The sequence below is a fragment of the Dreissena polymorpha genome, chromosome 16 (assembly GCF_020536995.1).
Source record: "Dreissena polymorpha isolate Duluth1 chromosome 16, UMN_Dpol_1.0, whole genome shotgun sequence".
NCBI classification, from domain to species: domain Eukaryota; kingdom Metazoa; phylum Mollusca; class Bivalvia; order Myida; family Dreissenidae; genus Dreissena; species Dreissena polymorpha.
Genome location: NC_068370.1, coordinates 28,451,589 through 28,467,179, shown reverse-complemented (window position 1 = coordinate 28,467,179; position 15,591 = coordinate 28,451,589). Strand labels below are relative to the sequence as shown.

Genomic DNA, 15,591 nt, shown 5'->3' with positions numbered 1-15,591 from the left:
AATTGTTGTTTATATTATATATTTGTACGAAATAAGTTTAAATAAAATCTTAAACAAAGTTTTATACCAAGCGATAATTAGGTATTCAATTTAAATAAAATATATAATAATAAATATTACTTAAACAGTAAATACTTTTGAACCGCAAATATTTTGTAGTTGCCTCGATCTAAATATTTTCGTTTATATATTTGCAATATAGACACTACTCATATATTACTCATTGTGTGTTGACATTAAATCAGGAAACGCAAATGTTCGCACAAGTTCCACCATCCAACGCAGGCAATTAACTTTAAATTTAATTTGAGAAATAAAATTGTGTACAATTATTTACTTTGCATTGACTTATCTTAAGACGATTATAATCTTTACTGTTATTATTGTTTCGTCCCTAATACTGTTCGAACCCAAAATGAACACTGTCTCAACAAAAAGTTGAAACTATTTCAACATTTAATGGAGTTTATTATGTGTTTTGAATGTACCATCAAATCACAGACTCTAGATGAGACGGATATGAAACGGGACCTTATCGGCAAATAGCTTGTCGATACTTTGTTACGTAACCAGTAGCTATCGATTAGCGTACATCGAAGCGCCCAGGTTATACATTTTGATGTACCCACTCACGTCTTTTTTTAAAATTATGCTTTCATTTGTCGACCGATTTTGACAAATTATATATCTCTAGAAAGCCTACGTTACATAGTTTTCAGATATGTAAATATATATTAAGTTTTTCTTCTGATTTGGGCAGCCCGGCTAGTTATAACTTTAACTTTTGCAAATAACACCGTTTTAGAGTCTAGATTTACGGTTGACATGTTCGTACTTTATACCGATTTGTAGCGATTATATTTGGAGTCCAGTTTTAAAAATTACATCTTGCTCAGGAGAATAGAATTCTGTATACGATAGAAAAAAAATGGTTTTAAAAATGAAATTAAGTAAGGAATGACTTTGTACAAAAGTATCGTGCGGTCCTAACGCAGGGAACTGATGCTACGATCTTGGCGATTATGCTTTTGTTTAGATACCGGCCATTTAATTTCCTTTGTCATGATAATTATATTTGTTTATGCAGGGGTTTTTTTTACTAAGAAAGTGACGCCGATATTCGGCGTCTTCCCCTACCAGAATTTTTCCCCTAAAAATACCATTTCCCCTCCAAAAATATAATTTTTTTCACCAAAATATAATATTTTACCCTCAAGGAAATGTTTTTTTTTCGTTTGGGAAGTCGACACTTATCCAATTTGTACCATGTACAACGATCACGCTCTCTCTCTCTTCCGACGAACACTCAAATCTGGGAATCCCAGTGATTCTATATATAGCTCTTAAATTACGTCATGGAAACCTAGCAACTAATCGTATTAATCATGTGACTATTTTACTGGATTCCGGTCTTGCGCGAGAAGGGTGTTTCGTCAATTAATTACCGGAAACCAGTCGAGTTTTCATCCGGGTTATGTGAAAGCCAAGATAAAAACGTTAAAACAGAAAAAAAGTCTCTCAATTGGTGTTCATACACGAACAAAATAAAACGTTCGGACTCGGAAAAAATTTATTGCGTTTACGCATTTTTTAAGAATGAATCATCAAAAACCGTTGAAACCCAGCAGGATTCGGAGGTACATGTAATCAACATCGATTAATACTGTCGGATTATTGTGAAAGTAAAAGTAGACAATCGGCAGCTGCCGCACCTTTCCCTGCCAATACTGTAGCAGATCTAGATCGTCAACCCATTCATCATGAAATTGAAATCATAGTATTGACATCGTTCCCCGGCCCCAGTTGAAAACATTTCCCATTATTAGATCTACACCTGCAACTTTTTTAGGACTTTGACTTTAATATCATACTTGTTCATGTGTTTAAGATCAAAAAGGTCAGAGACATGCCTCTTTTTCTAAAAAAAACCTGAAGTCTGTAGGTGAGTTATAGACATTGAAATGAACAGTTTTTATTTTTTCCCCAAATATGTCTCTTTCGCGCTCGATTTTCCCCTTTAACCGAGCGTCCAGCGACTTCCCCTTTTTCTAAAAAAAACCCTGGTTTATGGAATATATTGAACTATTTTGTTCACGAAACATATCAATAAAGCTAATTATTAATGAAGCTTAATGAATTAACGATTTCAGCTCTTGTTTATAACACAGACAGGGTGTTAATTTTATTACGAGACAGCGTATATAGCGGACCCTCTTGATATTTTTCGGCCGGGATTTTCAAGAATATTTAAATAATTTTAATTAATTGATAATTTAAGGTAAATAACCTTTCATATAATTATACATAATAACCTCTTTGAAAATAAACAACAAACGATGAATGTTTTGACACCCATTTTATTTGAAGTATGCAAAGCCTAAAAATATCAAGAGGGTCCGCTATATACGCTGTCTCATAATAAGATTAACACCGTGTCTGTGTTATAAACAAGAGCTGGTTGGGAGCGTGCCATTAATGGGTTTTACAATCAAGCACTCACACCCCTGATGAGGCTTAATCAAGGTGTTAAAGCTTCAAACAATGACCTCTCTATTTTTGTTTTAATTCCAAGTGAAAGACAACTAAAATCAAGAATGATTATAACAAACATGTAATGGAGTAAAAACAATCTACCTTTGTCAAACTGAACAAGATCAGTTACTCTTTACCACTAGCACTAATGCCCTCCGATTCAGATGCAATCGATGAAATAAGCATGATGAAAAAAATGAAATATTTACCATTCACTCTTTCGTATCAGTGCTTGAACATGATATGACCCTGAAAACGAGACATTGACCTGTAAGTTTTTGGGCACTCTGTACACTGGTAGACACCCACTGATTCGATTACTTTTGTCACGTTTACTTTCTTACACAGTTTAACATTCTCAGAATCATCACTGCTACACACCTTACAATTCGTCTAAATCTAAGTCGTCATCATCCCAGTGAAAAAAATCTGATTTTGAATAGTTGGACATGATGCACTGATGTCAAAATACGAAATAATCTGTGTAACACCAACCTGATTTTCAAGAATCTCTAAATAAGTTTAATTAATTGATAATTTAAGGTACATCACCTTTCATATCATTATACATAATAACCTCTTTGATAATAAACAACAAACAAATACTTTTCACACCCATTTTATTTGAAGTGTACAAAGCCGAAAATATCAAGAGGGTCCGCTATAGACGAGGTCTCATATACAATTATCACCCTTTCAGTGTTATAAACAAGAGCTGAAATCGTTAATTTATTAAGCTTCATTAATAGTAAGATTTATTGATATGTTTCGTGAACAATATATTCGATAAAAAATATAATAATCCTGGCAACGGAAATTTAATGGTCGGTATCTAAACAAAAGCATAATTGCCTAGACGGTAGCATCAGTTTGGAGCGTTATGACGCGAGCTACTTTCGTACAAAGTCATTGCTTATTTACTTTCATTTTTATATCCATTTTTTCTATTGTATACAGAATTCTATTCTTCTAAGCAAGATGTAGTTTTAAAAACTGAACTCCTAATATAAATGTTACAAATCTGTATAAAGTACGACCATATTACAGTAAATATAGATACTAAAACGGTATGATATTTGCAAAAGTTAAAGTTATAACTCGCCGGGCTGCCCAAATTAGAAGTAAAACTTCATATATATATATATATCTGAAAACTACGAAATGTAGACTTTCTAATGAAAAATAATTTGTCAAAATCGACCGAGAAATAAAAGTAAAATTATAAAAAAAAGACATTAGTGGGTACGTCAAAATGTATAACCTGGGCGCTTCGATGTACGCTAATCGATAGCTACTGGTTACGCGCGTGGGTAAATCATAAAATGTATATTTCTCGTGTTTAATTCTCTATACATCCATTAATAACAATTGAAATATACTAAGTTATATTTTTTGAAAGAGGAATTAATAAGCAACAAGATAACGTATAAACCTATACAATCGGATGATTAGGTTCTGCATAAATTTGAATTGACTACAGTAAGGGTCAAATTCTCGTTTCAACTCATGTCAATATACGCTCAGTGATCAAATGTAGTTCCTATCCAGTTCAGAGGGTATTCTAGCCATTTTGGGAAAAGGAGTTTGGTAAAATTGGGATTTAAAAAAAAAAAAATTAAAATAGCAGATTTCTTTTTTTTGCTATAGTGAAACATTGTGAACTCTCTTTTAGTAACATTTTAGTTCAATCTTTATGAACCATGCTTAGTATAGAATGTGGTTTCCGACCTATTTTACTCCTCAGTCAGAACGGTATCATTTCATTTTGGCCCACGATAAAGGCCGATGTTGACACAACGGGCTACCTGCTGCATTGTTAAGAATCGATATAGGCTTATGGTGAAAACATTTGACAACACATTTGATCAAACCAGAATTGCTCAACTTCAAGCATATAATCAGTTCATCTCTTATCTCACTATATAAGCCAAGAGCAATAAAACCCAGAAAAACTGTTTAATAAAACAAAAGTAATATTGCTTTATTGTGTACAAAACTGCTTGTTGTAGCGAGTTAACACTGCATGTACAATTTATTATTAATTCTGATCCTTTGAAGTTTGAACCTAAATACTCCTTAAAATTATCGGATTTTGATTTTTACTCATCCATTAAAAATTTCATGAGTGAAATACCCCTCGGATGAAAAAAATATCTGCAGCTCTGGTCACATAGTAATTGGTATATAATTTATGCATGAAAAATCATTAACATTGACATGATTATGATATATATTTTTATTTTGTAGGCCAAGCTAACAGACCAGAGTTATATGAGGTAAATTGTTTTATTAAAGCAAGTTTCATTACATAATATTTATAAAACCAGTGCATGTCGCTTCCGCTCATGTTTGTTTATTAAAGAAAAGATAATAATAAGTTTTATTGTATAATGTGAATTTGATGCAGAAAATTGGTTCTCGAAATATTTAAATATAATATTTAAATGCATAAACATTGTGTCTTTCTCTTTTAAATAAATTTTAATGAAACCACTTGCTATTTGCAGGAAGTCAAGTTGTACAAAAATGCAAGAGAAAGAGAAAAGTATGTGAGTCATAACAAATAAAATGGATTTTTTTGTTGTACATGCCATCTTAATGCTAAATCTTTAATCCACTATTTTTATGCCCCCTTTCGAAGAAAAGGGGGTATATAGTTTTCGCACTGTCAGTCTGTCTGTCACACTTTTCGTGTCCGCTCTCTAATTCAAATACCTTCATCCAATCTTTACAAAACTTGGTCAGAAGTTGTATCTAGACAATATCTAGGTCAAGTTCGAATATGGGTTATGCCAGGTCAAAAACTAGGTCACGGGGTCGAAAAAATAAATCCAAGGGAAGTAATAAGCTTTAAATGGACATAATTATCTCACCTGCCATATTATATATTTTTGTTAAATAAATCAAAGCGGCACAGTAGGCGGCATTGTGTTTCTGACAAACACATCCTGGTAAAAGGTCAAGGTCATCCTTCAAGGTCTAAGGTCAAGAATACAAATCCAAGGGAAGTAATAAGCTTTAAAGGGAGATAATTATTAAATATTGAACATAGCAACTTGATATTTCGCATGCATGTATATCTCATGGAGCTGCACATTTTGAGTGGTGAATCTACAGTCACGGTAGTGTCTTTTTATTATTTGCTACTTAAAATAGAGATTTGTTAGAGACAATTATTTTCAAGGGCAGTAATTTATATATTTATAAATCTCAGATTATATATTTCCTTACCAAGAATAACTTCTTTTCACAGTTACTGTACAGATTTTTTATTTCGATTATTTATAACTGAAATGATTGATTTGTCAAAGTTTTTTTTTTTTTTAATGATATAATTATCATTTCTTTCCTTTACTAATTTGTGAATGGTAGGGTTCATTACATACCTGTGGACTTATGTCCATAAATACATGATGAACTCTGGCTATGATCTCTTTGATAAACCACAGGCCTTGGTTGTCAGTGATGTCTGACTTGGTCACAGACCCCCCCCCCCCCCCACCTGGTTGGATTGGAAGAAATCCAAAGGCAGTAATAAGCTTTAAAGGGAGATGATTTCTATACCTGCCAAGTGATAAATAGAAATTTTATTTCAAAGCGGCGCAGTAGGGGGCATTGTGTTTCTGACAAATACATCTCTTGTTGATTCTAATTATTGTTGTGATGTGCGTCTGTCCGTCCTGGCCACCTGCTGCTCCTACACTATTAGCACTAGAACCTTGAAACCTACATTCATGGTAGCTATGAGCATATGTGCGACGGTGACAGTGACAGAATTTTGATCTGACCCCTGGGTCAAAAGTTAGGGGGGGCAGGGCCAGGTCAGAGATTTTCACTCATTTTTTATGTTATTTTACATTATCTTCTTCATTTCTGCACCAATTTACTTCAAATTGATACTGAGCCTCGCTTATGACAATACGGTCAATCTCAACTATGCATGGCCCCGTTACCAACCCTAGGGCGCCCCGGCCACATTGGCCACGCCCACCCAAAATTGCCTTTCACTATAATTTCTTCATTTCTACACCGATTAACTCCAAATTAATACTGAACCTCTCTTATGACAATACGGTCAATCTCAGCTATGCATGGCCCCATTACCAACCTTAGGGCACCCGGCCCACATAGGCCACGCCCACATAGGCCACACCCACCCAAAATTGCCTTTTTCAATTATTTCTTCATTTTTACACTGATTCACTTCAAATTGATACTGAACCTCTTTTATGACAATATGGTCAATCTCATCTATGCATGGCGCAATTACCAACCCTGGGGCGCCCCGCCCACATAGGCCACGCCCACCCAAATTTGCCATTTACTATAATTTCTTCATTTCTACACAGATTTACTTCAAATTGATACTGAACATCTCTTATGGCAATATGGTCAATCTCAACTATGTATGGCCCCATTACCAACCCTGGGGTGCCCGCCCATAATAGGCCACACCCACACAAAATTGTCTTTTACTATAATTTCTTCATTTCTACACCGATTCACTTCTAATTGATACTGAACTTCTCTTATGACAATACGGTCAATCTCAACTATGCATGGCCCCATTACCAACCCTGTGGCGTCCCTGGGTCAAACATGCGGCGTGGGGATACGCGTCAGCCCCTGCCGCGCCATTTCTAGTTGTAGGTTATATTAATATTCGTATAGGTAACAATAAAAAGGCATTTGTGAAACACATGTTTGCATATGTTGTTTATACCTGGTATCTTAGATACATTTGAGTTAAGAAATTATTGGAGAGACAGTTTCATTGATTTTCAAATACAATATTCCAGAGTATTTGGAGCAATTGCCAAACAAAATATCTGGAACACTAGTATACAAGGACACCGACAGTATTTTTACATTGCCATAATTGTGTTATATACATTATCATATGATTCTTTTAGATATGACAACTTGGCAGATTTGTATGCTGTTATCAACACATTACAGTCGTTGGAAAAAGCCTATATAAAAGATGCAATACACCCAAAAGAGTAAGTGCTTATAATAAATACTTTCAGTTTCTGAGACCACTATATATTTCAATTTATAAACAGTTTAACAAAATTGTTTGTGAAGCATGCTTAATATAAAATTGTTATAAATTATATACTATTTGCCGAGGGCAACTAGTTTTAAATCATGCTCCAAAGTGAAGGTTCATTTGTGGCTGTATTCAGAACTATTGAAATGCCAGCAGACTGAGTGAAACCTCATATGGGCCTGTCCAGTCATATTATCTGACGAGGTTATAATCTTGTTCTACGTGTGGCCAATTTTTCATGCACTTATGCTTCTTTTAATTTTGAACTTATCAAATTCCTCCTCAGGCATTTTGTCGGACATATAGATGTTTCAAGTTTGTCAAATGTTGTATTTTTATTAAGATTTGTCAGTGTAAGATTAGTACTTAATTGAAGAATATTCTGTGTTATTTTAGCCATGTTTTCAAAACTTTTCATGCACTGGACTAAATGCATGTCTGTAAACTGTTGTCCCTAGATGCACGGGCTAATCTGGGACGATACTTTTGCATAGACTGGATTTGTTTTCTTTATATAAGAAAAATTCCATAAAAGGCAAAAGTATCGTCCCTTACCAGCCTGTGTGGAATGCACAGGCTACTGGGATGAAATTTTAAGCACATGCATTAAGAACAGATTTCCTCTAACACCGCTGATTTGGTTATTCTGAACAGGTACACGGGGGCTTGCTCCAAACTGCTTGTACAGTTCAAGGCTGCGTACAGACAGGTGGATAAAGAATTCAAAAATGTGGAAGAGTTCATGAAAAAATACAGAGTGTGTATCTTCAATATTGTATTTCAAAACAATCTTTCTGATTTGTATGAGTTTAATAAATTAACTGCAAGTAATTAATGTGAATCAATAAAGCATGCTTTAAGGTCATTTTATAAAGAAGAATGAAATTGTTAATATATATATAGGCAAAAATTGACGTGAACTACTTAAACATTAAAATCATTTCAGATGTAATTGGATTCTTATTGAGATATCAATCATAGTCGGTTTCATTAACATCATATTACAATAATTCTCAACATTAGAGTCACCTTCTGGAGAAATGGGGCTTATTGTAGAAGCATAAAGTGCTTTCCTTGATTACACTGTGCAGTCCCCAAAGGCTAATCAGGGAGGACACATTTTGCTTTTATGGAAAATCTAGTATAGGGGCACTGCACAGGTTAATCCTGGACGACATTTTACGCACATGCATTAAGGCGTTTTTTTCCAGTGCGAGACATATATAAAAGCAGAACACTGGTATAGCTGGTAAGCTTCATGTATATTCTAAGGTATTAGAGAAAGACATGCTCTCTGTTTTTAACCGGGTACCGTACATTGTTTTCCTGTAGCTTGACTGCCCCCTGGCATTGTCACGAATACAGGAGGATCGACCAATCACAATTAAAGATGATAAAGGGAACACCAGCAAGTGCATAGCTGATATTGTTGCTGTAAGTTGTTGTTAAACAGTTTTCTAGTTCAGTAATCAATACAAAATATTTCAAACAATGACTAAAGTTACTAATCTTAGAAATATGTGATTAAGAATGGTCATGTAGTCAGGCCTTGAAGAATCCACTCGAGCGCTCGCATATGCGAGTGAAGTTGACGGTCGGGCGAGTAAAGTTTGTTAAATACTCGACCGACCGGGCGAATTCTGTTTTTCAAGTTGAGAAATATAAATTTAGTTATAGAACTCCTGCCACATCGATACAAATTGCGAACAATATTTTGAACGAACAAAAAGTAGATTAATTACACAAAAAAACTGCACTTTCGTTTTGACAATAAAAAATGACGTCACGAGCACAGTAAAAATAATTCTCATAATCGGCTGCCCTTTTTTCATAGGTGTCAGTGCTCTTAGCTAATCGATTCAAAGTGAAAAAACAGTTAAATATATTGGTCATTCCGTGAAGAATACAATTTCATTTCAATGTAAATATCAATAAAAAAATAATACATAACTGGTTAATTATAATACTTCTTATATTTAATTAAAAATAAACAGGAAAATAATTATTAATAAACAGAATAATTCGTGATCAGAAGCCTTAGCCAAAATTTACCATTAATCAAGTGTGTCTTTCAGTAAAAGTTCGTCTGAAATATTAAAACTCAGCACGGAAAAGGGTTCTATTTTAAAATATCTGCAAGGTGGTAGAGACAGGGAACAGAAAGAAAGGTCATCAAAACGAGAAGCAGAAAGTATTGAGAAAAGGAAACAGGTGCAGAAAACGTTAGGAAAGCAAATAAAATCCATCAGATAATGTAGTTAATTTGTTTGCAGTTTAGTGTCACTATGTTTCATAAGTTGAAGGTTCTGGTTGATCATAACCAAAAATATAGATATATTTTTTTAAAGCAGGACGAGTAGATTAAAGTGAAGGGTGAGTGGATTGTCAGACCTACTCGCTCTGACAGAGTGGCTCTGGAAAAATTCTTCAAGGCCTGGTAGTATTCAATAAACATTGCCAAAACCTGAGCTTTTGTGATCGCTTTTGTTTGTTGTACTTCGTCCGTCGTACTCGGTCAACATTTACCTTGTAAGCACTCTAGAAACCACATTTATTGTCCAATCTTCATGAAACTTGGTCAGAACACATACGTGTCCCAACGATAACTTGGACAAGTTTTAAAATTGTTCCTGTCGGAAAAACATGGCTTCCAGGGGGCATGGCAGTTTTCCTTATATCGCCATCGTAAAACCTTTTTAACGCTGTAGAAGTCACATTTATTGTCCAATCTTTATGAAACTTGATGAGAACATTTGTTTTAATGATATCTTAGATGAGTTTGAAAATGGTTCCGGTCTGTTGAAAAACATGGCCATCAGGGGGCGGGCATTTTTCCTTTTATGGCTAAAGTGAAACCTTCTTAACACTATAGAAGTCACATTTTAAGTGCAAAACTCAAGGCAACTTAGTTAGAACACTTTTTGTAATGACTACTTGGTTGAACTTACAAAATTCTTCTGGTTGACTGAAAAACATGACTGCCGACGGCTGTTTTCCATATATTGCTATAGTGAAAACTTGTTGACACTATCTATTATAGCCACATTTATTGGCCAATCTTTATGAAACTTTGTCAGATCATATCTTCCAATCAAATCTTGGCTGAGATTGAAACTGATGTGAGCTCAAAAACTAGGTAACTAGGTCAAATTAAAATAACATATAAATACTCTTGAAGTCACTTTTTTGGTCCAATATCGTCATGAATCAGCTCAGAATTGTTCAGAATAGTCTAGTTTCTTTTGGTCTCAGGTGAGCGAATAAGGGCACATGGCTGTCTAGTTTATTAATAATAGTACAGTGCTCATAAGCTATGGTATTGTTTCCTTTTATTAAGTTATTAATGCACTTTCTTTGGGATTTCATTTCAACACTCATTATTATTTTCTTTTAAACAGATGTTATGAATTGGGCTTTAGCCTAAGAACATGGAGTGTTCCTGAAATATGTAACATTTATGAACATGTTTTGCATTATTATTGTGAACATTACTTTTCAGTTGTTCATTACTGTGCTGGACAGATTGAAACTGGAATTGAAAGCTATGGATGAGGTTAGTGAACAGTACCACAGTTGAAAGATAATAAGCAATAAAATAAAATGCACTGCATTCTGGAAAAACTGTGCTTAATGCAGGTGCTTGAAGCGCTGTCCGCACAGGCTAATCAGGGATGTGCTTGAAGCGCTGTCCGCACAGGCTAATCAGGGATGACACTGTTGGCTTAGACAGGATTTTTGTTTAGAAGAGACTTTTTGAACAAAAATTCCATTAACGCGGAGAGTTATGTGGGTCTCCTAGTATAGTTTCTGGAGTTTAATTGTTTGCTATATGTATTTAATATTTCAAAGCTATGCTAAATACCTTAATTAAATATTCCTAATGAAAACTTAGTCCTGTTTCGAAATAAATAAATTGCTTTCTCCCACATCATCAAAGATGCATCTAAGATTTTTGTGAGGACAAAGTAAATTACTATTTTGTGCATTTAAAACTTCAGCCATTTGGATCTATAGGTTCCTTAATCAAATATAGATTTCAGGATTCTTGTCCCGAATTTCAATATATTCATATTGGCAATTCTCAAATCTGAACATGTGTTTGCCATGTATGAACATATTTCATGACATTGAGCTTTTACCACTTAAGTAGAATATTCTGTTGTTGTTTTTTTTTCTGTCTGTATTACAAACATTTAGAATGTTCTTTTCAACAGATCCATCCAGATTTGAAAGATCTGATGGATGCACTGTGCAGATTGAGTATTCTTCCTCCAGACTTCGAAGGGAAGCAGAAAGTGGGCAGTTGGTAAGGAGTAAAACTGTGTGCATCTCTTCTGTCCATTGTTAGTACATATTATACCTTACAGCGCAAACTGATTTCAACTGTTTTATTTGCGAGTGCTGAATTGTTTTATGATACGCATAAGTAAAACTATAAGTTTCCTTCATCTGAGTATTAATAATTGCACAATCTGCATAAAAAATTGAACTATATCATGTGTCAATTGACGACCTATCAATGGACTGAAAAATTATTTTCTATAAATATGTTTCCATGGTATCTTTATGGAGAAGCCATATTGTATAGCAACTAAGTATAATGCTTTAAAGCATATAAAAGCTGTTACCTTCCTATTCCATGAGATAAGCGAGTTCAAATTGTTGGTCTGATGAGGATTCGTTCACTGATGGGAAAAAGGAAAATTTGCAAAAAATTATCATACTAGTACATTAAAAACAGATGGCAATGAGTGATTTTCAATCAAGTCATAAGGCATTAATTATTCAGGCTAAATATTAAAATTTCATTTGCTTACAAAATATTTAAAATGTGTTTGAGCTATCCTGAGCACAACATGCTCATAATGAGCTCTTGTGGTTGTCTGTTGTCCATTGTTTGTCATGAATTGTGCGTCGTCAACATTTAAATTGTGAAAAATCTAGAGGCCACATAAATTGTCCAATCTTCATGGCAATTAGTCAGAACATTTGTCCCAATTACATCTGAGCAGAGGTTAAAACTGGGTCAACTTTGGTCTTAAGATCAAATAAAAAAGCAGCTTGTTAACGCAGGTCAAAGTTGCTTCTTTTAGACAATGATTACAAGGATTACGCTTTAATACAGACTACCATGTTTGTGTGGTGATGATGATGATGATGATGATGATGATGATGATGATGATGATGATGATGATGATAGTGTTGGTAATAGTGATGATGATACTGTTCATGGATTCAGAAACATGAACAACTACCAGTATTTCTAATGATATTTAATAACTCAATTAAATATTTCCATAACATTGTGCTCAGGTGAGCCTAAATTAAAAGTCACTCAAAGTCAAGTTAAATACAATCGGTAATCATATCAAGAAACTGACCATTATTTAACTCTTTCCGGCTCAGAACCAAAGTGAAAATGGCTATATGCAATCAGCATAAAACCAAAATAGCCTGCAAACAATTTAAATCTATTCATTTTTTTTGCTGTTTGCTGCTCATCAGTTTCTCAGGGTTGGAAACAAAGTCTGTAAAACTTGAATCGAGAATAAAAGGTTGTGCTTAAATTGGTTTTCTGAGGGACTTAAAACATATCAATGTGTGTATCTGAGCGAAAAAGGGTTAACAAAATTAAACTTTTATATAAAAAGTCCCTTAAAGTCTATTCATGTAACCATATTAGAAAAAACACCATTGTTTAGCCCTTAACCACTAAGATACGCATTTTGACCAGTTTGTAGTCCTTTACAAAATCAAACTAAATATGTAAAACCTTTCTTGATAGATTCAAGTTTTAAAGGCTTTAAGATACTGATGAGCAGCAAACAGCATAAAACCTGAACAGACTGCTTGTTATTTGCCTGGATTGTAGGACAAACGGCACCCGGACAATCAGCACTTTGTAAATGTGTTAACCAGGACAATCTGCACCTAATATAAGGCTATAAAATATACATGTTTTATGCCATTCATGACTTGATTTGCCTTTGGTGCGAAAAAATAACTCTTTGAAAGGAGGTGATTTATTCATCATCTCTTTTACCAAACCAATTGGCGGATAAGACTAATCAATGCAACAAATTTGGTGCCTATTGTCCGGGTGGACAATTAAATCGTGTGCCAATTTTCCTGGTCGACAAAAATTACAAGGTACCCATTGTCTGGGAATGCAAAAAATGCTGGGAGCCATTTCTCTAATTGCCGTTTGTCTGCATACGGTTTGCAGTCTATCTTTTTCTATATGCTGGTTGCATATGGCCATTTTCACTTGGCTAGAGAGAAAGGGTAAACGACCAATTTTTTTGCTTGTCAGGCTGGAGAAGTTGAGTGCGATGTCGGCCTCTGAAGAGCTGGACGAGGGTCAGGTGAGACAGATGCTGTTTGATATCGAGTCTTCGTACAACGCTTTCAACAAGGTTTTGCACGACAACTCATGAGAGAGAACAGTGTCATTAACAGGTCAAATCAGCAAGGCGACTTCTTCGGTTTTGGAGAGGGATTGACAAATTTGTGCCACTTATAAACAGATCAAATGTGTTGAATATTCGGGCATATATGTACAAGTGGAAAAGGTTTTTGGTTTTATTTAGGTGAAATATTATTTCTTACTTGATGAATGTTTGTGGAACAAATCTTTATTTTATTGTCAGTATATGCAAGAACTGAAACTGTTAGAAGTTTCAGTATCTACCAGCGATTCTGGAAATTAAGTTTAGATTTGTTTTGGATGTTTTCTTTTTCAAAGGTACTTTGTCATTTTTTCCAGATGGGCGAGTTTATATTAAAGTAAAGTTTGTTGCTACTTTAGGCTTCTTTTATGTTTTAACTGAATTTGAAGTGATGCGGATATGCTAATGTGATAGATATAATAATTTAACTTTTTCAAATGTTTCATTGGATATTAAGTTTTTGTTTGTTTAACAATATGAACAGTATTAATTAATTTACATCAATTCCTTAATTGATACCCTTGTTAATTCCATGGATTGTGATAATTTTGGTTCAGTGAACTGTTTGAACATTTTAGTGTATATTTAAGATTGATTGGAAAGTGGTACATTCAATATAAACAAGGCAATTTACCAGATTTTAAAAGACATGTGTTACTTATTGCCATAACTTTTTATTTGTAACACATTGCACAAATAAATGAGACAGATTAAGTAGATTCTACCACTTTATATTGAACTCTTTTTAACTTGCTTAAAGCCGGTGGTTTACAGTTATCTACATGTATACACTGTTCAGATGTTTGTCTCAGATTTGGGACTTGTAATATTTTACTATGTAACTTATCAAGTAAATAAAATGTGAAAATTTGAACTCCTGTCTGCCATCGAAAGAAGAGGATGTTTAAGACTAAACTATTTACAAATGTCTATACATCGTATATAGAATCTGACACAAGTTGTCAGTTCGTAACATGACTAATTTGAAGAGGTCAGTAACTTTATTAATTAACAACCCTTTGGTTAGCCAATTGTTGAATCACTTACACAATTTTGACAAATTTTTTAGAGTGTATGTATTTTTGAAAAATGTCATTAAATGTTTTTAATAACTGAACTGTTATATTTGGAGTAGTCAACTTATAAAACAAGAAAAAATGTTGCCCTGAACTGGACTTGAACTTGTGACCTTTGGAAGCAAAACCCAACTAACAACAACTAGACCAATCAGGTATTTAATGTTAACAGCAGATTTAGAATGCTGTGTTCATAATATGCGCATTATGCACAATTTTGATAAAAATTGTCACACACACAATTTTACCAATTTCTATTTCTTTTATGTTTAGCTTGTTTGAAAATAATGCATACATTCTTTTTCGGAAAATCTGAGACAAACTTGGTAAATTGTTATTACATGTATGCCAAACAGTCTCTTTAATAAAATATGCTAATAAAGAAAAACGCCATTGGTCAGTCGAGGTATCTTTAGCCAATGAAAATGTATAAAAAAAACTCAAAATGTCATCTTGCACATGTGTTATTAAAATATCTAAT

General features: G+C 34.0%; 1 protein-coding gene across 1 annotated transcript; it reads left to right on the top strand.

The window, feature by feature from the left end:
- Positions 1–185: 185 nt before the first annotated feature.
- On the top strand, positions 186–14,908 carry LOC127861550 (vacuolar protein sorting-associated protein 28 homolog). The gene is made up of 9 exons (XM_052400158.1): positions 186–285; positions 4,780–4,808; positions 5,040–5,077; positions 7,446–7,535; positions 8,240–8,342; positions 8,918–9,019; positions 11,085–11,138; positions 11,800–11,891; positions 13,899–14,908. The coding sequence occupies exons 1-9, from the start codon at positions 255–257 to the stop codon at positions 14,020–14,022; spliced, it is 663 nt and encodes a 220-aa protein (XP_052256118.1). The 5' UTR covers positions 186–254; the 3' UTR covers positions 14,023–14,908.
- Positions 14,909–15,591: the final 683 nt, after the last annotated feature.